This window comes from Heptranchias perlo, chromosome 18, assembly GCF_035084215.1.
Source record: "Heptranchias perlo isolate sHepPer1 chromosome 18, sHepPer1.hap1, whole genome shotgun sequence".
Classification (NCBI taxonomy): Eukaryota; Metazoa; Chordata; class Chondrichthyes; order Hexanchiformes; family Hexanchidae; genus Heptranchias; species Heptranchias perlo.
This window is the reverse complement of record NC_090342.1, coordinates 43,544,297-43,563,374: the sequence shown is the minus strand read 5'-3', so window position 1 is coordinate 43,563,374 and position 19,078 is coordinate 43,544,297. Positions and strand designations below refer to the sequence as shown.

Below are 19,078 nucleotides of genomic sequence, written 5' to 3'. Positions count from 1 at the left end.
AATATTATTGGATTCAACTTGATCAGCCAAACCAAAGCTGCTGAAAATTTAATGCTAGTACCAGATTTCAAGAGGGCTAGATTTGCAAAGACGGAAGATAACTTGAACAGGTCGATTGGACAGCCCTACTATGCGGGGACATAACCAACACAGAAGAAAAATGGATGCTTTTGAAACTATCTTAATGCAAAAGGAAGCTATATGGTGGAACAGTGTTTCTGCCGAACTTCCGCCAAAGTAATGGCGGTGGAGTGGGAGAACCCCCAAAGAAATTCACTGCCTTTGGTACTGTTCCAATTGCATGATGGGATAGACTAACTGCACAGAACCCTGAATCCAAAATGGTGGGCCTAGCAGTGTCAAGGACACAACTGAACAATAAGATGGATTTCATAAAAGAAAAATTATATCAAACCCAAATCCCACCTTGAGAATGCCATTGTGTAGCTCATGCACGTTATCATAACAATGTGCAATGAATGTCAGAAATTATGCACAACTCCATTAAAACTGAGCAATTCACTTCCCCTTCCCAAAAAAAGCAATAATTGTTCTTTACAACTTGTTATAGTCAATCCACCCTCAAACTTCACCTGGAGGGCACAGTATACTTTAACAGTCTGGGTACTTATATGGAAAACAGTTTTTTTGGTAGGTGTTTATCTTCCGTCATATTACGATAGATTTGCTGGAGATTTTTTTAAATGGGCTCGTTTGCAAACTGTTTGTTTTTAATTACAATCTGTAGAAATACTGATCTAGGCATAAACGGTCCTGGCAAATTAGTTGTTGACTGAAATGTCCTGTGTTCACAGGAAAATGGGCACAAATCACAGGCAAATCAACCAACCAGCTCAGTTGTTGTTAGAACTAACATTCCAGGGAAAAGAATTGGTGCCTTTAAAAAAAGCAAAAATTAGGAAACAAGAGAAACAGTGATCGTTTAAAAAATAAAAGTAATTTATTTTGTGCTAAAGAGATTTTCTACATATTCTTCTTGACTACAAACAAGAATAATGAGAATTATACAGAGATATGGAGCAAGTTGGTAATTTACACAATTCCTTGAATAAACTAAAATGTTTTTTAAAAACAACATTCTTTAAGCTAGAAATATGTCTGCAATGTTTAAAGGACAAGTCTTGATTTTTTAAATGATTCCATCAAACAGTGTGGGCGTCTGGTATATAAAAAAAGACTAATAGTTCCTGTAGCCTATTAATCTCTCAGCATGACGCAAATGGAAATTCTTCAGAATTGAACCTGAACAAAGTGCGGAGTGATTTGCTAGGACTATACTGATATTAGGGGACCTGTTGAATGAAGGGACCAAATGGACCACAAGATATAGTTTCAGCATGGCATTCCAATGTCTGCACTGGTTGAGTACGTGGCTTCCCTACCAGCTCGAATTTTCATTCGTCCATTGGGTGAGGTCCAGCTGTTCTTGGCAAGATGGGCAGTAGGTCAAATGCCATCCCATGCCAGTATGGAAAGGGTGCAACCTTGCTGTTCTACAGTCAACCAGTGGGAAATGGCATTCAAGCATGGGAAAATTTATTGACAACTGGTTCATCAATATTAGTTATTGAATATCTTTAAAACCTCGTTATAAACTATTGGTACTACTGCCACACCAATACCAGTATAGAGGGACATGGGATGCTGGCAGACCCCAGTTATATTTCACACTCCCATGTCACTCTCCAGCCAGTTCCATATGAATGCAAACTGACCCCCATCACTTTGAGTTTTGATCATTATCCTGGCATATAAAGTGCTTGCTTGTGGACATCTGGTGAAGGTGCCCTCTACATCCCTGTTAAATAGACAGCCGATAATCACTATCAAAGCTCACACACCAAGACAAGGTATCAGAGGCCTGTGGACACCTATAGAACCACATTACAGCATGAGTAGTACTGCTTTCAGCAAAGAAGTGGAGAAAACTGGAAGAGAAAAAGAAATGGAGGGGCCAAATAGACTGGAAGATACAATTTCGGTACTTGAGCTGTCACACACAAAGCTTAACTTTGAAAATTGTATCAAAACATAAAAACATTCATCAAAACCTTTCACCAAATGAATGGGATTGTGTATGGCAGAGTAATGCTTATTAGTGAATCTCCAAGTATAAGTTATGCTATCTGGTCAACATTTAATGATGCAAAAATACTGATGTAGGTCTTTTCTGTTGGACATGCATGAGTTATCGTTTAAAGAAGGCTTTAAGTGCGCTCAGTTTAGCATTGGGAAAGCCCTATACTTTTAATCTTGTGCGATTTTCAAATACTGTAATTGCAAAGCTGTTCAACCAGAAGTCCTTCAACACTTAAAGCTGTGGAGATGTCATTTGTTGCACTAACTGTGTTGGCTTATTCAGCAAGATGAAGGCTCATGCGTTGCTGCATTTGGTAATCCAAAGCTTTTATGACAAATTATTTTCTTAAATTTTACAATGCATGTGAACCTCAGCACTGTACAATAACAACATTAACACACAAATGATTACAGTTCACATAAGCTAAGACCTCTTCCATATAGGTCATATTCCTTATACAAGATGTAGTCCGCCAGTATTGGTGGAAGAGGAAGCAATGCTAAACATGCAGGGCTTTGCAGTCGTCTTTGCCCCATGTGTTTACGTATCATCAGTCGGCACAAGTGCTTCAAACAGCGAGGGTTTTCTGCAAGTAAATCAAAGTTTTTTTCAATTTTGATCCCCAGTGAGTGACGTTTAAACAGTACTTTGAATACTTAATGTAGAAAAAGTGCCACTGAGACTCCAATAACACAGATCATAATCTGTAAGGTAGTATAATGTTCTTTGTATGTCTTTGAAAGCAAATTGAGGAGCAAGTATTGAATTCTTTGGTTTGTTAAAGCAGACCACACTGGCATTACAAGTTAAAAATATAACTTTAAATTCCCCTAAACAAGAGCCAGTGCTTTTTTGATGGCTTTAAAGGGGTCTGACATTTAATTCAAGCTGTGTTGAGTTTATTGGTCTTAGCAATGGCAAAGCTAGGACTGCAATGTAAGTCCTCAGTACCCCTGGTTGGGGAGGGGAAATGTCAGCTAGATGTCCTATACCCGTGTGCTACTCAATGACTCTGGTTAGTTAATGTAGGTGTGTGGAGGTTGGTTGAGGATAGGAGTGGACTGAGCTGTAATGCTCTTCACTGTTCAACAACCTGCTGATACTCGATCGTCTGAGCACCTGGGCAAGGTACCAGAGAGCTGCCATTAGCAGGAGTGCTTCCCCCCTCCCCGGCCCTTCAAGCATACCATCTGCCGCGATCTCTCCCCCTCCGTGATCTGCCGATTCCCCCGCGATCTCTATCTCTTCATCTCCACGATCTCTGTCTCTTCGCCCCCCGCGATCTCTGTCTCTCTCCCCCCGCGATCTGTCTCTCCCCTTCCCGCGATCTCTGTCTCTCTCCCCCCGCGATTTCTGTCTCTCTCCCCCCGCGATCTGTCTCTCTCCCCCCGCGATCTCTGTCTCTCTCCCCACCGCGATCTGTCTCTCTCCCCCCGCGATATCTGTCTCTCCCCTTCCTGCGATCTCTCTATCTCCCCCCGCGATCTCTGTCTCTCTCCCCCCGCGATCTGTCTCTCTCCCCACCGCGATCTGTCTCTCTCCCCCCGCGATATCTGTCTCTCCCCACCACGATCTGTCTCTCTCCCCACCGCGATCTGTCTCTCTCCCCCCGCGATATCTGTCTCTCCCCACCACGATCTGTCTCTCTCCCCACCGCGATCTGTCTCTCTCCCCCTGCGATCTCTGTCTCTCCCCTTCCTGCGATCTCTTTCTCTCCCCTTCCTGCGATCTCTCTATCTCCCCACCGCAATCTGACTCTCTCCCCCCGCGATCTGTCTCTCTCCCCACCGCGATCTGTCTCTCTCCCCCCGCGATATCTGTCTCTCCCCACCACGATCTGTCTCTCTCCCCACCGCGATCTGTCTCTCTCCCCCCGCGATATCTGTCTCTCCCCACCGCAATCTGTCTCTCTCCCCCCGCGATTTCTATCTCTCTCCCCCCGCGATCTGTCTCTCTCCCCCCGCGATCTCTGTCTCTCTCCCCACCGCGATCTGTCTCTCTCCCCCCGCGATATCTGTTTCTCCCCTTCCTGCGATCTTTCTATCTCCCCCCGCGATCTCTGTCTCTCTCCCCCCGCGATCTGTCTCTCTCCCCACCGCGATCTGTCTCTCTCCCCCCGCGATATCTGTCTCTCCCCACCACGATCTGTCTCTCTCCCCACCGCGATCTGTCTCTCTCCCCCCGCGATATCTGTCTCTCCCCACCACGATCTGTCTCTCTCCCCACCGCGATCTGTCTCTCTCCCCCTGCGATCTCTGTCTCTCCCCTTCCTGCGATCTCTTTCTCTCCCCTTCCTGCGATCTCTCTATCTCCCCACCGCAATCTGACTCTCTCCCCCCGCGATCTGTCTCTCTCCCCACCGCGATCTGTCTCTCTCCCCCCGCGATATCTGTCTCTCCCCACCACGATCTGTCTCTCTCCCCACCGCGATCTGTCTCTCTCCCCCCGCGATATCTGTCTCTCCCCACCACGATCTGTCTCTCTCCCCACCACGATCTGTCTCTCTCCCCCCGCGATATCTGTCTCTCCCCACCGCAATCTGTCTCTCTCCCCACCGCGATCTGTCTCTCCCCCCCGCCCCCCGTGATCTCTCCTACCCTCCCTCCTCGCTGCCGCGCTCCGAGCTCCCACCCCCTCCACCAACCCTCGATCTTCTCAATTGCCGAGGATCATCCCCAGCAGTCCCTGGCTGCGACCTTCTACAGCAGGCTTTCCCTCCCAGCACCCAATGAGCCGGTCAATCTGGCCGGCTGCCGTGTGGGAAACGGAGTAAAAAAATTCTAATAAGGTCCTGCCGTATTTCCGGGTTTGCCGGTGACACATGTCCCCGCTCCCTCCCTGCTTCTCTGTAAATATCGGGGCCATGATCTCTATTTCAAATCACTAACTCTAGTAGTGCATTTCACAGCTTCACACTGTGTGTAAAACATTTCTTCTGCTCTCATAGAGTCATAGAGTTATACAGCACGGATAGAGGCCCTTCGGCCCATCGTGTCCGCGCCGGCCATCAAGCCCTGTCTACTCTAATCCCATATTCCAGCATTTGGTCCGTAGCCTTGTATGCTATGTCATTTCAAGTGCTCATCCAAATGCTTCTTGAATGTTGTGAGTGTTCCTGCCTCCACAACCCTTTCAGGCAGTGAGTTCCAGACTCCAACCACCCTCTGGGTGAAAAAGTTCTTTCTCAAATCCCCTCTAAACCTCCCGCCTTTTACCTTGAATCTATGCCCCCTTGTTATAGAACCCTCAACGAAGGGAAAAAGCTCCTTAGTATCCATCCTATCTGTGCCCCTCATAATTTTGTACACCTCAATCATGTCCCCCCTCAGCCTCCTATGCTCCAAGGAAAACAAACCCAATCTTCCCAGTCTCTCATCATAGCTGAAGCGCTCCAGCCCTGGTAACATCCTGGTGAATCTCCTCTGCACCCTCTCCAAAGCGATCACATCCTTCCTGTAGTGTGGCGACCAGAACTGCACACAGTACTCCAGCTGTGGCCTAACCAGTGTTTTATACAGCTCCATCATAACCTCCTTGCTCTTATATTCTATGCCTCGGCTAATAAAGGCAAGTATCCCATATGCCTTCTTTACCACCTTATCTACCTGTTCCGCCGCCTTCAGGGATCTGTGAACTTGCACACCAAGATCCCTCTGACCCTCTGTCTTGCCTAGGGTCCTCCCATTCATTGTGTATTCCCTTGCCTTGTTAGTCCCTCCAAAGTGCATCACCTCGCACTTTTCCGGGTTAAATTCCATTTGCCACTGTTCCGCCCATCTGACCAACCCATCTATATCGTCCTGCAGACTGAGGCTATCCTCCTCGCTATTTACCACCCTGCCAATTTTTGTATCATCAGCGAACTTACTGATCATACCTTTTACATTCATATCCAAGTCATTAATGTAGACCACAAACAGCAAGGGACCCAGCACCGATCCCTGTGGTACCCCACTGGCCACAGGCTTCCAGTCACAAAAACAACCTTCGACCATCACCCTCTGCCTTCTGCCACTAAGCCAGTTTTGTATCCAAAGTGCCAAGGCACCCTGGATTCCATGGGCTCGTACCTTCTTGACCAGTCTCCTGTGGGGGACTTTATCGAAGGCCTTACTGAAATCCATGTATCCCACATCCACTGCGTTACCCTCATCCACACGCCTAGTCACCCCCTCAAAAAATTCAATCAAATTAGTCAGACATGATCTTCCCTTGACAAAGCCATGTTGACTATCCCTGATTAATCCTTGCTTCTCCAAGTGGAGACTAATTTTGTCCTTCAGAATTTTTTCCAATAATTTTCCTACCACTGATGTTAGGCTCACTGGCCTGTAGTTCCCCGGTTTTTCCCTACTCCCCTTCTTGAATAATGGTACTACATTAGCGGTTCTCCAGTCCTCTGGCACATCCCCTGTGGCCAGAGAGGTTCTGAATATATGTGTTAGAGCCCCCGCAATCTCCTCCTTTGCCTCACACAGTAGCCTGGGATACATTTCGTCCGGGCCTGGGGATTTATCCATTTTTAGGCCTGCTAAAACCGCCAATACCTCCTCCTGCTCGATGTTAATATGTTCGAGTATATCACAGTCCCCCTGCCATATTTCTATGTCTACATCGTCCTTCTCCATAGTGAAAACAGATGCAAAAAATTCTTTTAGAACCCCTCCTACATCTGCCGGCTCCACACACAGATTGCCATTTTTGTCCCTAATGGGCCCTATTTTTTCCCTAGTCATCCTCTTACCCTTAATATACTTATAAAACATCTTAGGATTTTCCTTTATTTTGCTCGCCAGTGTTATTTCATGGCCCCTCCTTGATCTCCTAATTTCTTTTTTAAGTATCCCCCTGCACTTTTTGTACTCCTCTAGGGCTTCCTCCGTCTTTAGCCTTTTGTATCTGCCAAAAGCCCTCCTTTTTTTCCTAATCCATTCTCGTATATCCCCTGACATCCAAGGTTCCCTGGAGTTCTTGGAACCACCCTTGACCTTTACGGGAACATGTTGCCATTGTATGGTCTCAATCTCCCTTCTGAAAGACTCCCATTGCTCCGATGCGGATTTTCCTACAAGCAGATGATCCCAGTCCATTTTGGCCAGATCCTGCCTTATCCTATTAAAATCGGCCTTCCCCCAATTTAGAACCTTTATTTCCGGCCCCTCCCTATCCTTTTCCATGACCACCTTAAATCTCACCGAATTATGGTCACTGTCACCAAAGTGCTCACCTATTAGCACTTCTTCCACTTGGCCGGCCACATTCCCTAGAATTAGGTCCAGTACCACCCCCTCTCTTGTAGGACTTTCTACATGCTGGCTCAAAAAGCTCTCCTGGATGCACGTTAAGAATTTTGTAACCTCTAAGCCTTTTACACTCTGAGTATCCCAGTTAATATTGGGGAAGTTGAAATCCCCCACTATTATTACCCTATTATTTGCACAATTTTCTGAGATTTGCCTACATATCTGTTCCTCTATCTCCCCCTGACTGTTTGGGGGCCTATAGTACACTCCCATCAAAGTGCTTGCCCCCTTTTTGTTTTTAAGCTCCACCCATATGGTCTCATTAGAGGAACCTGCTAATATATCATCCCTCCTTATGGCAGTAATTGATTCTTTAATTAATATTGCGACCCCCCCTCCTCTTATACCTCCCCCTCTGTCTCGCCTGAAGATTCTGTACCCCGGAATATTGAGCTGCCAGTCTTGCCCCTCCCTCAACCATGTCTCTGTGACAGCAACAATATCATACTCCCATGTGTTTATCAACACCTTCAGTTCATCCACCTCTCTGTCCTAAATCCCTCACATTTAATCTTATATCTATGTCCCTGCGTTCTAGACCCCTCAACTACTGGAAAAGTGCCCTGGAAGAGTTAATGAGCCCAATAATATCAGCGAGCTGAAATAACATCCGCAGAGATCGTCATGAGCCCGAGGTTTGTTACAACTCTGTTCTGCTGCTTCACAGGGATCCACTGAGCTAGATTCCCAAATGATATTATTAGGCACTCACTATTTGAATAAAAATATTCAAAATGGACCAATGAAAAACAATATTAATGCTAACTGTAAATATGTGATTTTGAAAAGAGCTTTGAATGGAGTGACACTCCTCAGTTTAATAACCATACTGCCAGCGCCTATGCTGGGAAAAAGTCCAGCTCTTTCAAAGAACACTCGTTTTACAGCTAGCTCATTCTTTTTCCATCTGGGAAAATATTCTATTTCTTGAATGGAAAATTATATGGATATTTTCATTGTCCTGCATCAAACAGTAACTCAAGATCAGAAAAAGGAAAACAAACAGGCAATACTATGACAGCATGGAGTGTGCAGATACAGGAAAAAAACAGATTTCTATTTAAAATGTTGATAAGACTTGTAAATGCAGGTGGCAGAGAATTGCAGGTAAGCTTCAGTAAGGTGCTTTTCTTGAATTTCCCTTTTATCATGAAATTCTAATTATCCTGTTTGATGGCCTAGTTGCACTGCAAGTTTGGTGCCCATCAATCTGGCATGGTACTGATGCCAATCTTAATGTAAAATGCTGCCAACTTCTGAGAGACTGGTAATTTGGTGTTGCTAGTGAGACTGCCTGAAAGTGATAGCCCTTGTACCACTAGAGCTGCTTATTAACTGCAGGATATTGACAGATATTGTGGTAAAGCCAAGCAATACAATCTTAAAAAAAAGAGAAACTACAAATACTCAAAACCTGAACTAAAAGCAGAAAATACTGGAAAACACAGTAGTTCAGTCAGCACCTGAAAGAGAAAAGGTAGGTTACTGTTACAGGTGGGGAGCTTTCATCAAAATCAGTTCTGAAGAAGCACCTCACTCAAAAGAGTAAAGCATTTTGTGTTCTTTTGCATGCTGTGTTTCTCCATCATTTTCTGTTTTTCCTCAGTCTGCATACCGCAGTTTCTGAGTGAGGATAGTGAATGAAACCAGATTTACCCATGATGTCACGGATCTCAGGCCACTCCTTTTGCTTCTCAAGAAGAGTTTTTAATTTCACGCAGAAGGAAACGTAATCCACGTAATCTATCAGCACGCGCACTACCCTGCCGACCAAATGACTCATCCAGGAAACGGTGATGAACTCGCAGAACTACAAACAAAATGAAAGAACAGTCACTTTGAGGGCATGTTAGTACATTAATTAGACAACAATTGACACTGAACCAAAGAAGGAGATATTAGGAGAGGTGACTAAAAGCTTGTTTTTTTAAAATTCATTCATGGGATGTGGGCGTCACTGGCAAAACTAGCATTTATTTCCCATCCCTAATTGCCCTTGAGAAGGTGGTGGTGAGCCACCTTCTTGAACCGCTGCAGTCCGTGTGGTGACGGTTCTCCCACAGTGCTGTTAGGTAGGGAGTTCCAGGATTTTGACCCAGTGACGATGAAGGAACGGTGATATATTTCCAAGTCAGATGGTGTGTGACTTGGAGGGGAACGTGTAGGTGGTGGTGTTCCCATGCGCCTGCTGCCCTTGTCCTTCTAGGTGGTAGAGGTCGCGGGTTTGGGAGGTGCTGTCGAAGAAGTACTGGCGAGTTGCTCCAGTGCATCTTGTAGATGGTACACACTGCGGCCATGGTGCGCCGGTGGTGAAGGGAGTGAATGTTTAGGGTGGTGGATGGGGTACCAATCAAGCGGGCTGCTTTGTCCTGGATGGTGTCGAGCTTCTCGAGTGTTGTTGGAGTTGCACTCATCCAGGCAAGTGGAGAGTATTCCATCACACTCCTGACTTGTGCCTTGTAGATGGTAGAAAGCTTTCTGGAGTCAGGAGGTGAGTCACTCGCCTCAGAATACCCAGCCTCTGACCTGCTCTTGTAGCCACAGTATTTATGTGGTTGGTCCAGTTAAGTTTCTGGTCAACGGTGACCCCCAGAATGTGGATGGTGGTGGATTCGGTGATGGTAATGCCGTTGAATACCAAGGGGAGGTAGTTAGAGTCTCTCTTGCTGGAGTTGGTCATTGCCTGGCACTTGCCACTTATCAGCCAAGCCTGAATGTTGTCCAGGTCTTGCTGCATGCGGGTACGGACTGCTTCATTATCTGAGGGGATACGAATGGAGCTGAACACTGTGCAGTCATCAGCGAACAGCCCCACTTCTGACCTTATGATGGAGGAAAGGTCACTGATGAAGCAGCTGAAGATGGTTGGGCCTAGGACACTGCCCTGAGGAACTCCAGCAGCAATGTCTTGGGGCCGAGATGATTAGCCTCCAACAATCACTACCATCTTCCTTTGTGCTAGGTAAGACTCCAGCCACTGGAGAGTTTTCCCCGATTCCCATTGATTTAAATTTTACTAGGGCTCCTTGATGCCATACTCGGTTAAATGCTGCCTTGATGTCAAGGGCAGTCACTCTCACCTCTGGAATTCAGCTCTTTTGTCCATGTTTGGACCAAGACTGTAATGAGGTCTGGAGCCAAGTGGTCCTGGCGGAACCCAAATTGAGCATTGGTGAGCAGGTTATTGGTGAGTAAGTGCCACTTAATAGCACTGTCGACGACACGTTCCATCACTTTGCTGATGATTGAGTAGACTGATGGGGCGGTAATTGGCCGGATCGGATTTGTCCTGCTTTTTGTGGACAGGACATAACTGGGCAATTTTCCACTTTGTCGGGTAGATGCCAGTGTTGTAGCTGTACTGGAACAGCTTGGCTAGAGGCACGGCTAGTTCTGGAGCACAAATCTTCAGCATTACAGCCAGGATGTTGTCGGGGCCCATAGCCTTTGCTGTATCCAATGCACTCAGCCGTTTCTTGATATCACGTGGATTGAATCAAACTGGCTGAAGACTGGCTTCTGTGATGGTGGGGATCTCGGGAGGAGGCCGAGATGGATCATCCACTCGGCGCTTCTGGCTGAAGATAGTTGCAAACACTACAGCCTTGTCTTTTGCACTCACGTGCTGGACTCTGCCATCATTGAGGATGGGGATGGTCACATAGCCTCCTCCTCCCGTTAGTTGTTTAATTGTCCACCACCATTCACGACTGGATGTGGCAGGATTGCAGAGCTTTGATCTGATCCGTTGGTTGTGGGATCGTTTAGCTCTGTCTATACCATGCTGCTTCCGCTGTTTAGCATGCATGTAGTCCTGAGTTGTAGCTTCACCAGGTTGGCACCTCATTTTTAGGTACGCCTGGTGCTGCTCCTGGCATGCTCTTCTACACTCCTCATTGAACCAGGCTTGATCCCTTGGCTTGATGGTAATGGTAGAGTGAAGGATATGCCAGATCAGAGGCAAATTTTAAGGAGGGTCTTAAAAGGAGGAGACAAAGGTGGAGAGGTTTAGGGAGGAAATTCCTAGGCCTAGATGGCTGAAGGCATGGCCGCCAATGGTGGGGTAAAGGAAAAGGGGGATGCACAAGAAGCCAGAGTTGGAGGAACGTGGGGTTCTCAGAGGGTTGTAGGGCTGGAGGATGTTACAGAGATAGGGAGGGGTGAGGCCATGTAGGGATTTGAACAAGAGGATGAGAATCTTAAAATTGAGTCATTGGTGGACCAGGAGCCAATGTTGGTCAGCGAGGCACATCTACCTGAGAACGTCTGAGGAAAAGTGCCTTCACAAATTCTGCTTCACCAGGGAAGTTAGCCTGCAGACAACCTTGACCAGGCCATTCAGGTCAGCACAGCCCTGAACTTTTCTGTCTCAGGATCATTCCAAGCCACCCAGGGGACATCAGCAACATCAGTTAACTTGCAGTGCACAGATGCTTTATTGCCAGGACAAGCAACTTCATCAGTTGTCAGCCTTGGCTCAGTATTTGCACTCTCGCCTTTGAGTCAGAAGGTGGTGGATTCAAGCTCCACTCCAGAGCCTTGAGCACATAATCCAGGCTGATACTTCAGTACAGTACTGAGGGAGTGCTGCACTGGTGGAAGTGCCATCTTTTGCATAAGATGTTGAATTGACACCCCATCTGCCCTCTCAGGTGGATGTAAAAGATTCCATGGTACTATTATTAGAGCAGGAGAGTTCTCCTGGTGCCCTGGCCAACTTTTATCTCTCAACCAATGCCACTAAAATAGTTTAATTGATCATTTTTCACATTGCTGTTTGCGGGTCCTTGCTGTGCACAAATTGCTGCCATGTTTCCCTACATTACAACAACGACTATACTTCAAAAGTACTTCATTGGCTGTGAAGCACTGTGGGACATCCTGAGGTTGTGAAAGGCACTATATAAATGCAAGTCTTTCTTTTATATAGAACCTTATCACATCTCAGAAACTTCTCAAACGCTTTACATGCATTGAATTACTTTGAAATCCAGTTATATAGGCATACAGGACAAAAAGTGAGAGTAAACATTTCCTGCGTTGCAAGATCAATTCATACTAAGGATTTACTATGATTCCTTTTTCAAAGCTCTTACCATGCAATACAAACCAGGAGTGGGTCACTTACTGAGGTGATAAGGGACTTTGGTTCAATCATAGGCTGGGGAAGAAACCTTCCAAAGCTTTCAGGGTGAATGCAGTCAAAACACATCGGCACATCGTAGCCGTTATTGAGCAAGAGCCTCAGCATCATTTCGTCATTTATAGCGTACATGATGGCAGTGGGAAAATGAGTATCGTTAATCAGCATGAAGTAGCTGTTGACATTGGCACCATGGCGTAGAAGCAAACGCACCAGTTCGTGATTCCCTGCTCTTACTGCTACAAGGAGGCAGGGGAGTGGATCTCCGTTTGGCAATGCGCCCTCTTTCAGCAGGAGTTCGGTGCATGCAATATGGTTATTAGACACAGCAAAAAACAGAGCGGTTCTCCGTTTATCGTTGTAGCTTTCGGCTATCTCTTCATCTAAAACTGCATTAACATCAAATCCACTTTCAATCAGTAATTCCAGGCACTGGGCACTGCCACTGTCAGCAGCCGAATGGATTGGATTTATCCCACTTCTCTTTATTGCAGATTTCAGAGTGACTGAAATGAGAAATTTCAGGGCCCTGCAGATAAAAATACAGCATCAAACACAAGTTTACAAATGAATTAGAGGTTGATCTTTGCAGAAAGAATTCACAAATTAACCTTTTCGTTATCAAATGAATTCCCTGACAACCGACAGCAAATTATGTCTCAATGATGTCAGCGTTACTATCAATCTTTTCACGTGCACTTCATTGTTCATCAATAACATGCATCTCACTGACAGCCCGTGCCCCTCCCACATCCACCGTTAATGCAGAAATGAATCCTAAGAGAATAAGACCTCTGTCAAAATGGACATTAGATATCAAAACAATACAGGATACTTTAGTGTAATATTAAGGTTAGAATCTTCTCAGGGATCGGGTGAGAGATATAAACACTTAAGCTTGACTCTCACTGTTTTGATAATCTGAAACCTCTTGATGAGATTACTGCCTTGCTTGTACTCAGGCATCCATTCTTATTTAAATGAAAGGGTTGAGTTTTTTTGCTCTATTTTGTTCTTTTTGCAAGTTGCACGTCACGTAAAAAAGTGGGATGGTGTTATGAGCCTCTACGTGACCGACTTTGATGAGCTGTGATTAAAGCTTATTGAGCCAATGGTGGTTTTCCCTGTCTCAAATCTTTCTTTCTGTGTGAGGCTTCACATAGTAGGATGAGCAAAGAGTTAATGACAGGGCTCCAACCCCACTGAGATAAATGGATTCAGGACTTGTGGAACCCACAACCTCCATCTCCTGACTCAAAACCTTTCTTTATTGTCAAAAACTGTGTTGAGAGACAAGAATTCTAAACCTTTTGCTGCTAAATTTCCTTTGTAATGTTAAGCACAACGTTGTCAGCCGTGGCCCAGTGGTAGCACTCCTGCCTTAGAGTCAGAAAGTCGTGGTTTCAAGTCCCACTCCAAAGACTTGAGCACATAATCAAGACTGACACTCCAGTGCAGTACTGAGGGAGTGCTGCAATGTCAGAGGTGCTGTCTTTCTGATGAGATGTTAAACTCAGGCCCTGTCTGCCCTCTCATGTAGATGTAAAAGATCCCATGGTACTATTTCGATGAACAGCAAGGGAGTTGTCCTAGCCAATATTTATCCTTCAACCAACACCTGAAACAGGTTAATTGGTCATTATCACATTGTGGTTTGTGGGATCTTGCTGTGCACAAATTGGCTGTAAAACACTTTGGGATGTCCTGAGGTCATGAAAGGTGCTATATAAATGCAAGCTCTTTCTTTTATGTAATGTAGATATAGGTGTATGTTGCTAGTGATTATTATTATTCCAATCATAGATGTACATGCTGATCTCCAGTCTGTTTGGTGGACGTACCACACTCGGAGGTCCTTGGCTGATGTCAACTAACAGCATCCACTGTCACAAGATACTGGCCTGAGGAGTAGCCTTCTGCTAAAGGATTCACACTCACAGATACGAGCTGATGATCAAATTTGCTTGAGTGAGACTTCGATTGAAAGTACCTCTTAAAAAAGCTGCATAATAAGTGAACCAACATCCAAATGAATTTAAAGGGCACTGTTTTTATAAAGAGTGTGGCAAACTCCCCCCCCACCCCCCCGCCCCCCGTTTATACATAATACAATGAGAGAAAATTCATTGAAATGATTTAGTGTGTCATTTGCGCATAACATTATTGCATCAAAGATGATGCAGGGTGACACTGGCTCACCTTTAGCTCAAAAATAAATGGTAGTTCCGCCAAACTTTAATAAAGGAAGAAGAAAAATGATCTTACTCAAGGGATTGGATAATACATTTCCCTATTCTGAATGTAAATTTGTTTCGATTGAACAAGCGATCTCTAAGAACACTTTATTTGTTACGTATAGGCATCCATCAGTGATACTGTTAAGATTCTTGTTTGCTTTACTCACGAATATATGCTTTTTGCCTTCTTGCCAGCTTTCACCCCTCTCTCCTCTCCTGACTGGTGACACCTGGCTGCGGTACGGTTTTGTGCCTCTCGTATGGCACCTCCCCTAGTGACCAGTCATCATGTGTGAGACATGATATGAGTTTCGACAAGCTTCTCAGTTACAGGGCATCAAGCCAAGCTCAGTCCTGACTTCACCCGACAAACTCATTCCAGTAGGGGTCACTGGATAGTTACCAAGAGTGGGAATCCGTGCCAAATTACTGTTCCTTAGCCCAGGGGAGAAGAAGCCAAATATGGAGTCCCTACCACCATCCCAACTAACCCAGCATAGGCCAAACCTGGGACCGTCCTGATTTGTATTGCTCAACTACTAACCGAAAGAACTCATTCAGCCATCAGAGGAGCACCCCACATTGTATGCATAACAATGTGGAGGACTCCAAAATTAGGGGCCATAAATATGATAGTCACTTAATAAATCCAATAAAGAATTCAGGAGAAACTTTGTTACCCACAGAGTGGCTAGAATGTGGAATCTGCTACAAGGAGTAGTTGAGGTGAATAACATAGATGCCTTTAAGGGGAAGATAGATTAAATATATGAGGGAGAAAGGAAAAGAAGAAGATGCAGAGAAGGTAAGATGAAGAAGGGTTGGAGGAGGCTTGTGTGGAGCATAAACACCAGCATAGACCAGTTGGGCTGAATGGCCTGTTTCTGTGCTGTAAATTCTATGTAATTCTATGTAACATTAGATAACCAGCTGAGCCAAAGTAGTGTATTGGTTTCAGTGCATGGTGCTTTAATGAGTTATTCCATTACTCACAGGTAATGTCCCTCCTGTGCTGCTCTGTGGATCGGAAGGTGGCCCGAGTTGTCTGGTTTGTTGGGATTGGCTCCGTACTCCAGCAGTACTGTGATACAATCTGGATTCCCACCTTCGGCTGCTTCATACAGCACTGAGGCACCATCATCTGCTTGAGCATGAATATCGCCTCCTGCAGACGAAACAAGGCATTCCATGATGGAACAAACAACCTGGATAAAGGTCACACTTCTTACAGGCCGTGTTAGTGACACTTTCTTATGGTACCTTTATGAATCAGATGCTCCAACACACTGCAGTGTCCAAATGCAGCGGCAGTGGCAACAGGAGTTACTCCATACCCATCCTTCTGATTAACGTTCCCATTGCTCCTTAGTAGCAGTGCCACCATGTCATCATGCCCTTGTTTGGCTGCTTCATGCATTGCTGTCCACCGTCTAACACAGGGCCGATTTATAAGCGCCCCATGTTGTAACAGCACTGATACCATCTTAAAAGCATTCTTCCTCACGGCTTAAAAATGTACAGCAGACAGAAACACAAGAAGAAATGTCAATTTTTTTTAGAAACAAGTAACTTTGAAATACAAAATAAAACTGAATAAATTCTAAAGTGAATTCCTAATAGATGAGTGTATAGTACAAGGTCATATCACACTTTATGGGACTGGATGATATCAGAAACAGCGACAGCAAAGCCTGAATGGTTAAAGACTGCGATCTGAAGTCCAAGAGTGTGTTACACTCAGACATTTTTAATTCTTTATAAAGTAATGTACATCTCCCTTAAATAAATTTGCATATATACCTGAAAAGCAGATTTTAAAAGGGACCAGTGAACCCATCCGAATCCCATGTACTCTAGGCGAGTACTGAGCGTCGACAGCACTTAACTATGCTTTAGCTTCCCCCTTGACAAGGATTTTAAGATGTGAAATGGAATAATCTTATATATTCCAGCAGCCTTTAGTACAAGTCCGAATACAGCCAAGTAACCAAGGCCCTGAATTCCAGTATGACATTCTATAATATGCTTTATGCTGGCCAGTGTAACACTAGCATTTTGTACTTTATGAGATAGGTATGCAAAGTAGTCTACATTCTCTAGAATCGTTCCATTGATGATTACTGGTTGGGGAGAAGCTGAAGTACCATAAACAGGGTTGTTTTTTATATGAGAACTTTGTGCTAAAATGTGTCTTTCTGGAATTGGTTTACAAAGACAACAAAATGCTCACCAAAGACGTGGCCAATCTTAAAACTCATTAAAAAAATTTTTAATGCTGAGAAACAATCTTACTTGCTTATCGAGGGATTGCTAAGGATATACTTTAGGAGGGAATGAGATAGCTCGATTCCTTACCACAAAGTACTTATGAGTGCTTTAATTCACACAGGGCTGTGGTATCAATAAACAAAGGCCTGGAATTGAAACACAGAAAATACAGCAATGGTCTGCCCTCTACTGGGTGATTTACAAATTCACTTATTAATCACGATCACTTGTCATGGTGATTCCAGTGTAAATACAAGGTTTTAGAAACCATTATAGACAACTGGGAGAACATGGGTTGAAGGATATATATTAATTATGGAATAGAACAGCTGAAAAAAAAATGATTTTTTTTGCTCAAGAGCTCCACTCTACCAAGTTGGAGATTCATCCTGAAAGAATGAGATGCCTAATTCCCTGTGCACTCTGTAGAACCTTCTGTTCCAATCAATAATTACATGAATAATAAATCTATAAGTTATGGTCCATATTTTTTCTGTAGAGTGTATGTATTCACATGCAAGGTTTGAAAAATACATTGTATGCTGTAACCTCCTGGAGAGGAAGGATGGTAATGCTGTAGGACATTTCCTGTTCAGACAATGAGCAAGGCTTCAGGTCCAAGATCAAAAAGAATAAAGCTACCCTTTAGCCCATGTAACGCAGCCATGGAATATTTCCTGCACCAAGGAAAAGATCACTATATTGGTAAGAAAAGCAGCTTTCAATGAATCTGGTAATACCAGAGGCCAAACAGCGAACTAACGGATGGCTAGATGTGGAATTTCTGATGCAATCCCATCTTTGACTTCAGATCATGTTTGAGCTTCACATTTAGAGTGTATGATGCCACCTCAATCTCTCAATGAGATTAATGCCTTGTAGTCCACGAACAGCTTTCTATTATCCTCCATGGTATCAGGAGCACTTTATCTTAAAGAGACACGAAGAAGCATATAGCAGCACTTTAACAACCATTAAAAGGTACATGGTTGCAAGCTGAAGTATTCCACAGAACTATTTGTACACAGAGAAACAAGAAATGGGGTGCTCTGAGTATTGCCTCACTGATACTGTCTGACCATTTCCATTAAATTTGTTTTAAAACTAAAATGAAAATAAAAACAAATTCCAATGCAAAAGTGTAAGCTGTGTCAGATGCAGCTTTTGCAAATTTCCCCGTGACCAAAAATTCAGGATTTGAATTTTCAGAACAGGCTTTCCCAAAATCCAAACCAGCCTGAAAATTCCGCAGTAAGGTGACCCTTTTAACTACCCGTTGTCATAATTGTGACAGGTTTCAGAAGATGGCTGGAGAATTAACCCTGTCCTTTACACTGCTGTTATTGTTCTGCAGTTGGTACATGTTCTACAGTTGTCATATTCCAGACTGTATTCACAATATTTGAGTAGATGCACAATCTCTCAGCTCATGTTGTTCAACATCACGATCTGATGTGGACAGGTGCAATGACTCAACCCTGTTCATTTTTAGAACAGGGTCTCTATTCAAAGAGTACCAGCTGCATTTAAATCCCATGGGACCTCAAATGGCACAGCAGCAATGGAACAAATTTCAGGCAGAGCAATTGCTAATGGTATTATTTTAGAATATATATGTATGGGACATAGAATTGCATTGTAATCAACTGCAAATTATTTCTGGATAAACCAATGGTAATGATGGTGTATTTGTTAATCCTCATCATTTGTTATCACATATCAAAGATAGCGGTCCCGATTTTAGAATGGAGGTGGGATGGCAGCCGGTGGGGGGAGGGAGGGTGAATGGGCACGTAGGTAACCCAACCAATAAAATATGTCCGTTTCCCACGCGATTGCAATTGAATTAGTGCCACTTAACGTGGCTTCCGGGTTTGCCGTCAGAAAGCTGCGCGGTGGGCGGGCTGCGCACCCACATCACAGGCTCTCAGTGGGAGGAGCTCTATTTAAAGGGCCATTGCTCCAGAAACCACAATGGAGCAGCACAGGGGCAAGGCTGCTCCAAGGTTCAGCAACGCCTCACTCC

The 19,078-nt window shown here is 44.6% G+C and overlaps 1 protein-coding gene across 3 annotated transcripts in view; it reads right to left on the bottom strand.

Moving 5' to 3' along the window:
• Positions 1–942: 942 nt before the first annotated feature.
• asb15a (ankyrin repeat and SOCS box containing 15a) overlaps positions 943–19,078 on the bottom strand; it is a 31,090-nt gene continuing 12,954 nt past the window's right edge. For 2 of the 3 annotated variants that reach the window (XM_067999814.1, XM_067999815.1), the window contains exons 6-10: positions 16,045–16,290; positions 15,778–15,949; positions 12,533–13,076; positions 9,061–9,214; positions 943–2,687 (exon numbers count right to left, since the gene is read on the bottom strand). In XM_067999814.1, the coding sequence (XP_067855915.1) occupies positions 2,509–2,687; positions 9,061–9,214; positions 12,533–13,076; positions 15,778–15,949; positions 16,045–16,290 (1,295 nt within the window). In that variant the 3' untranslated portion in view covers positions 943–2,508. Of the gene's footprint in view, positions 2,688–9,060; positions 9,215–12,500; positions 13,077–15,777; positions 15,950–16,044; positions 16,291–19,078 lie in introns of those variants that run through there. The other variant, XM_067999816.1, reaches the window with a different exon arrangement.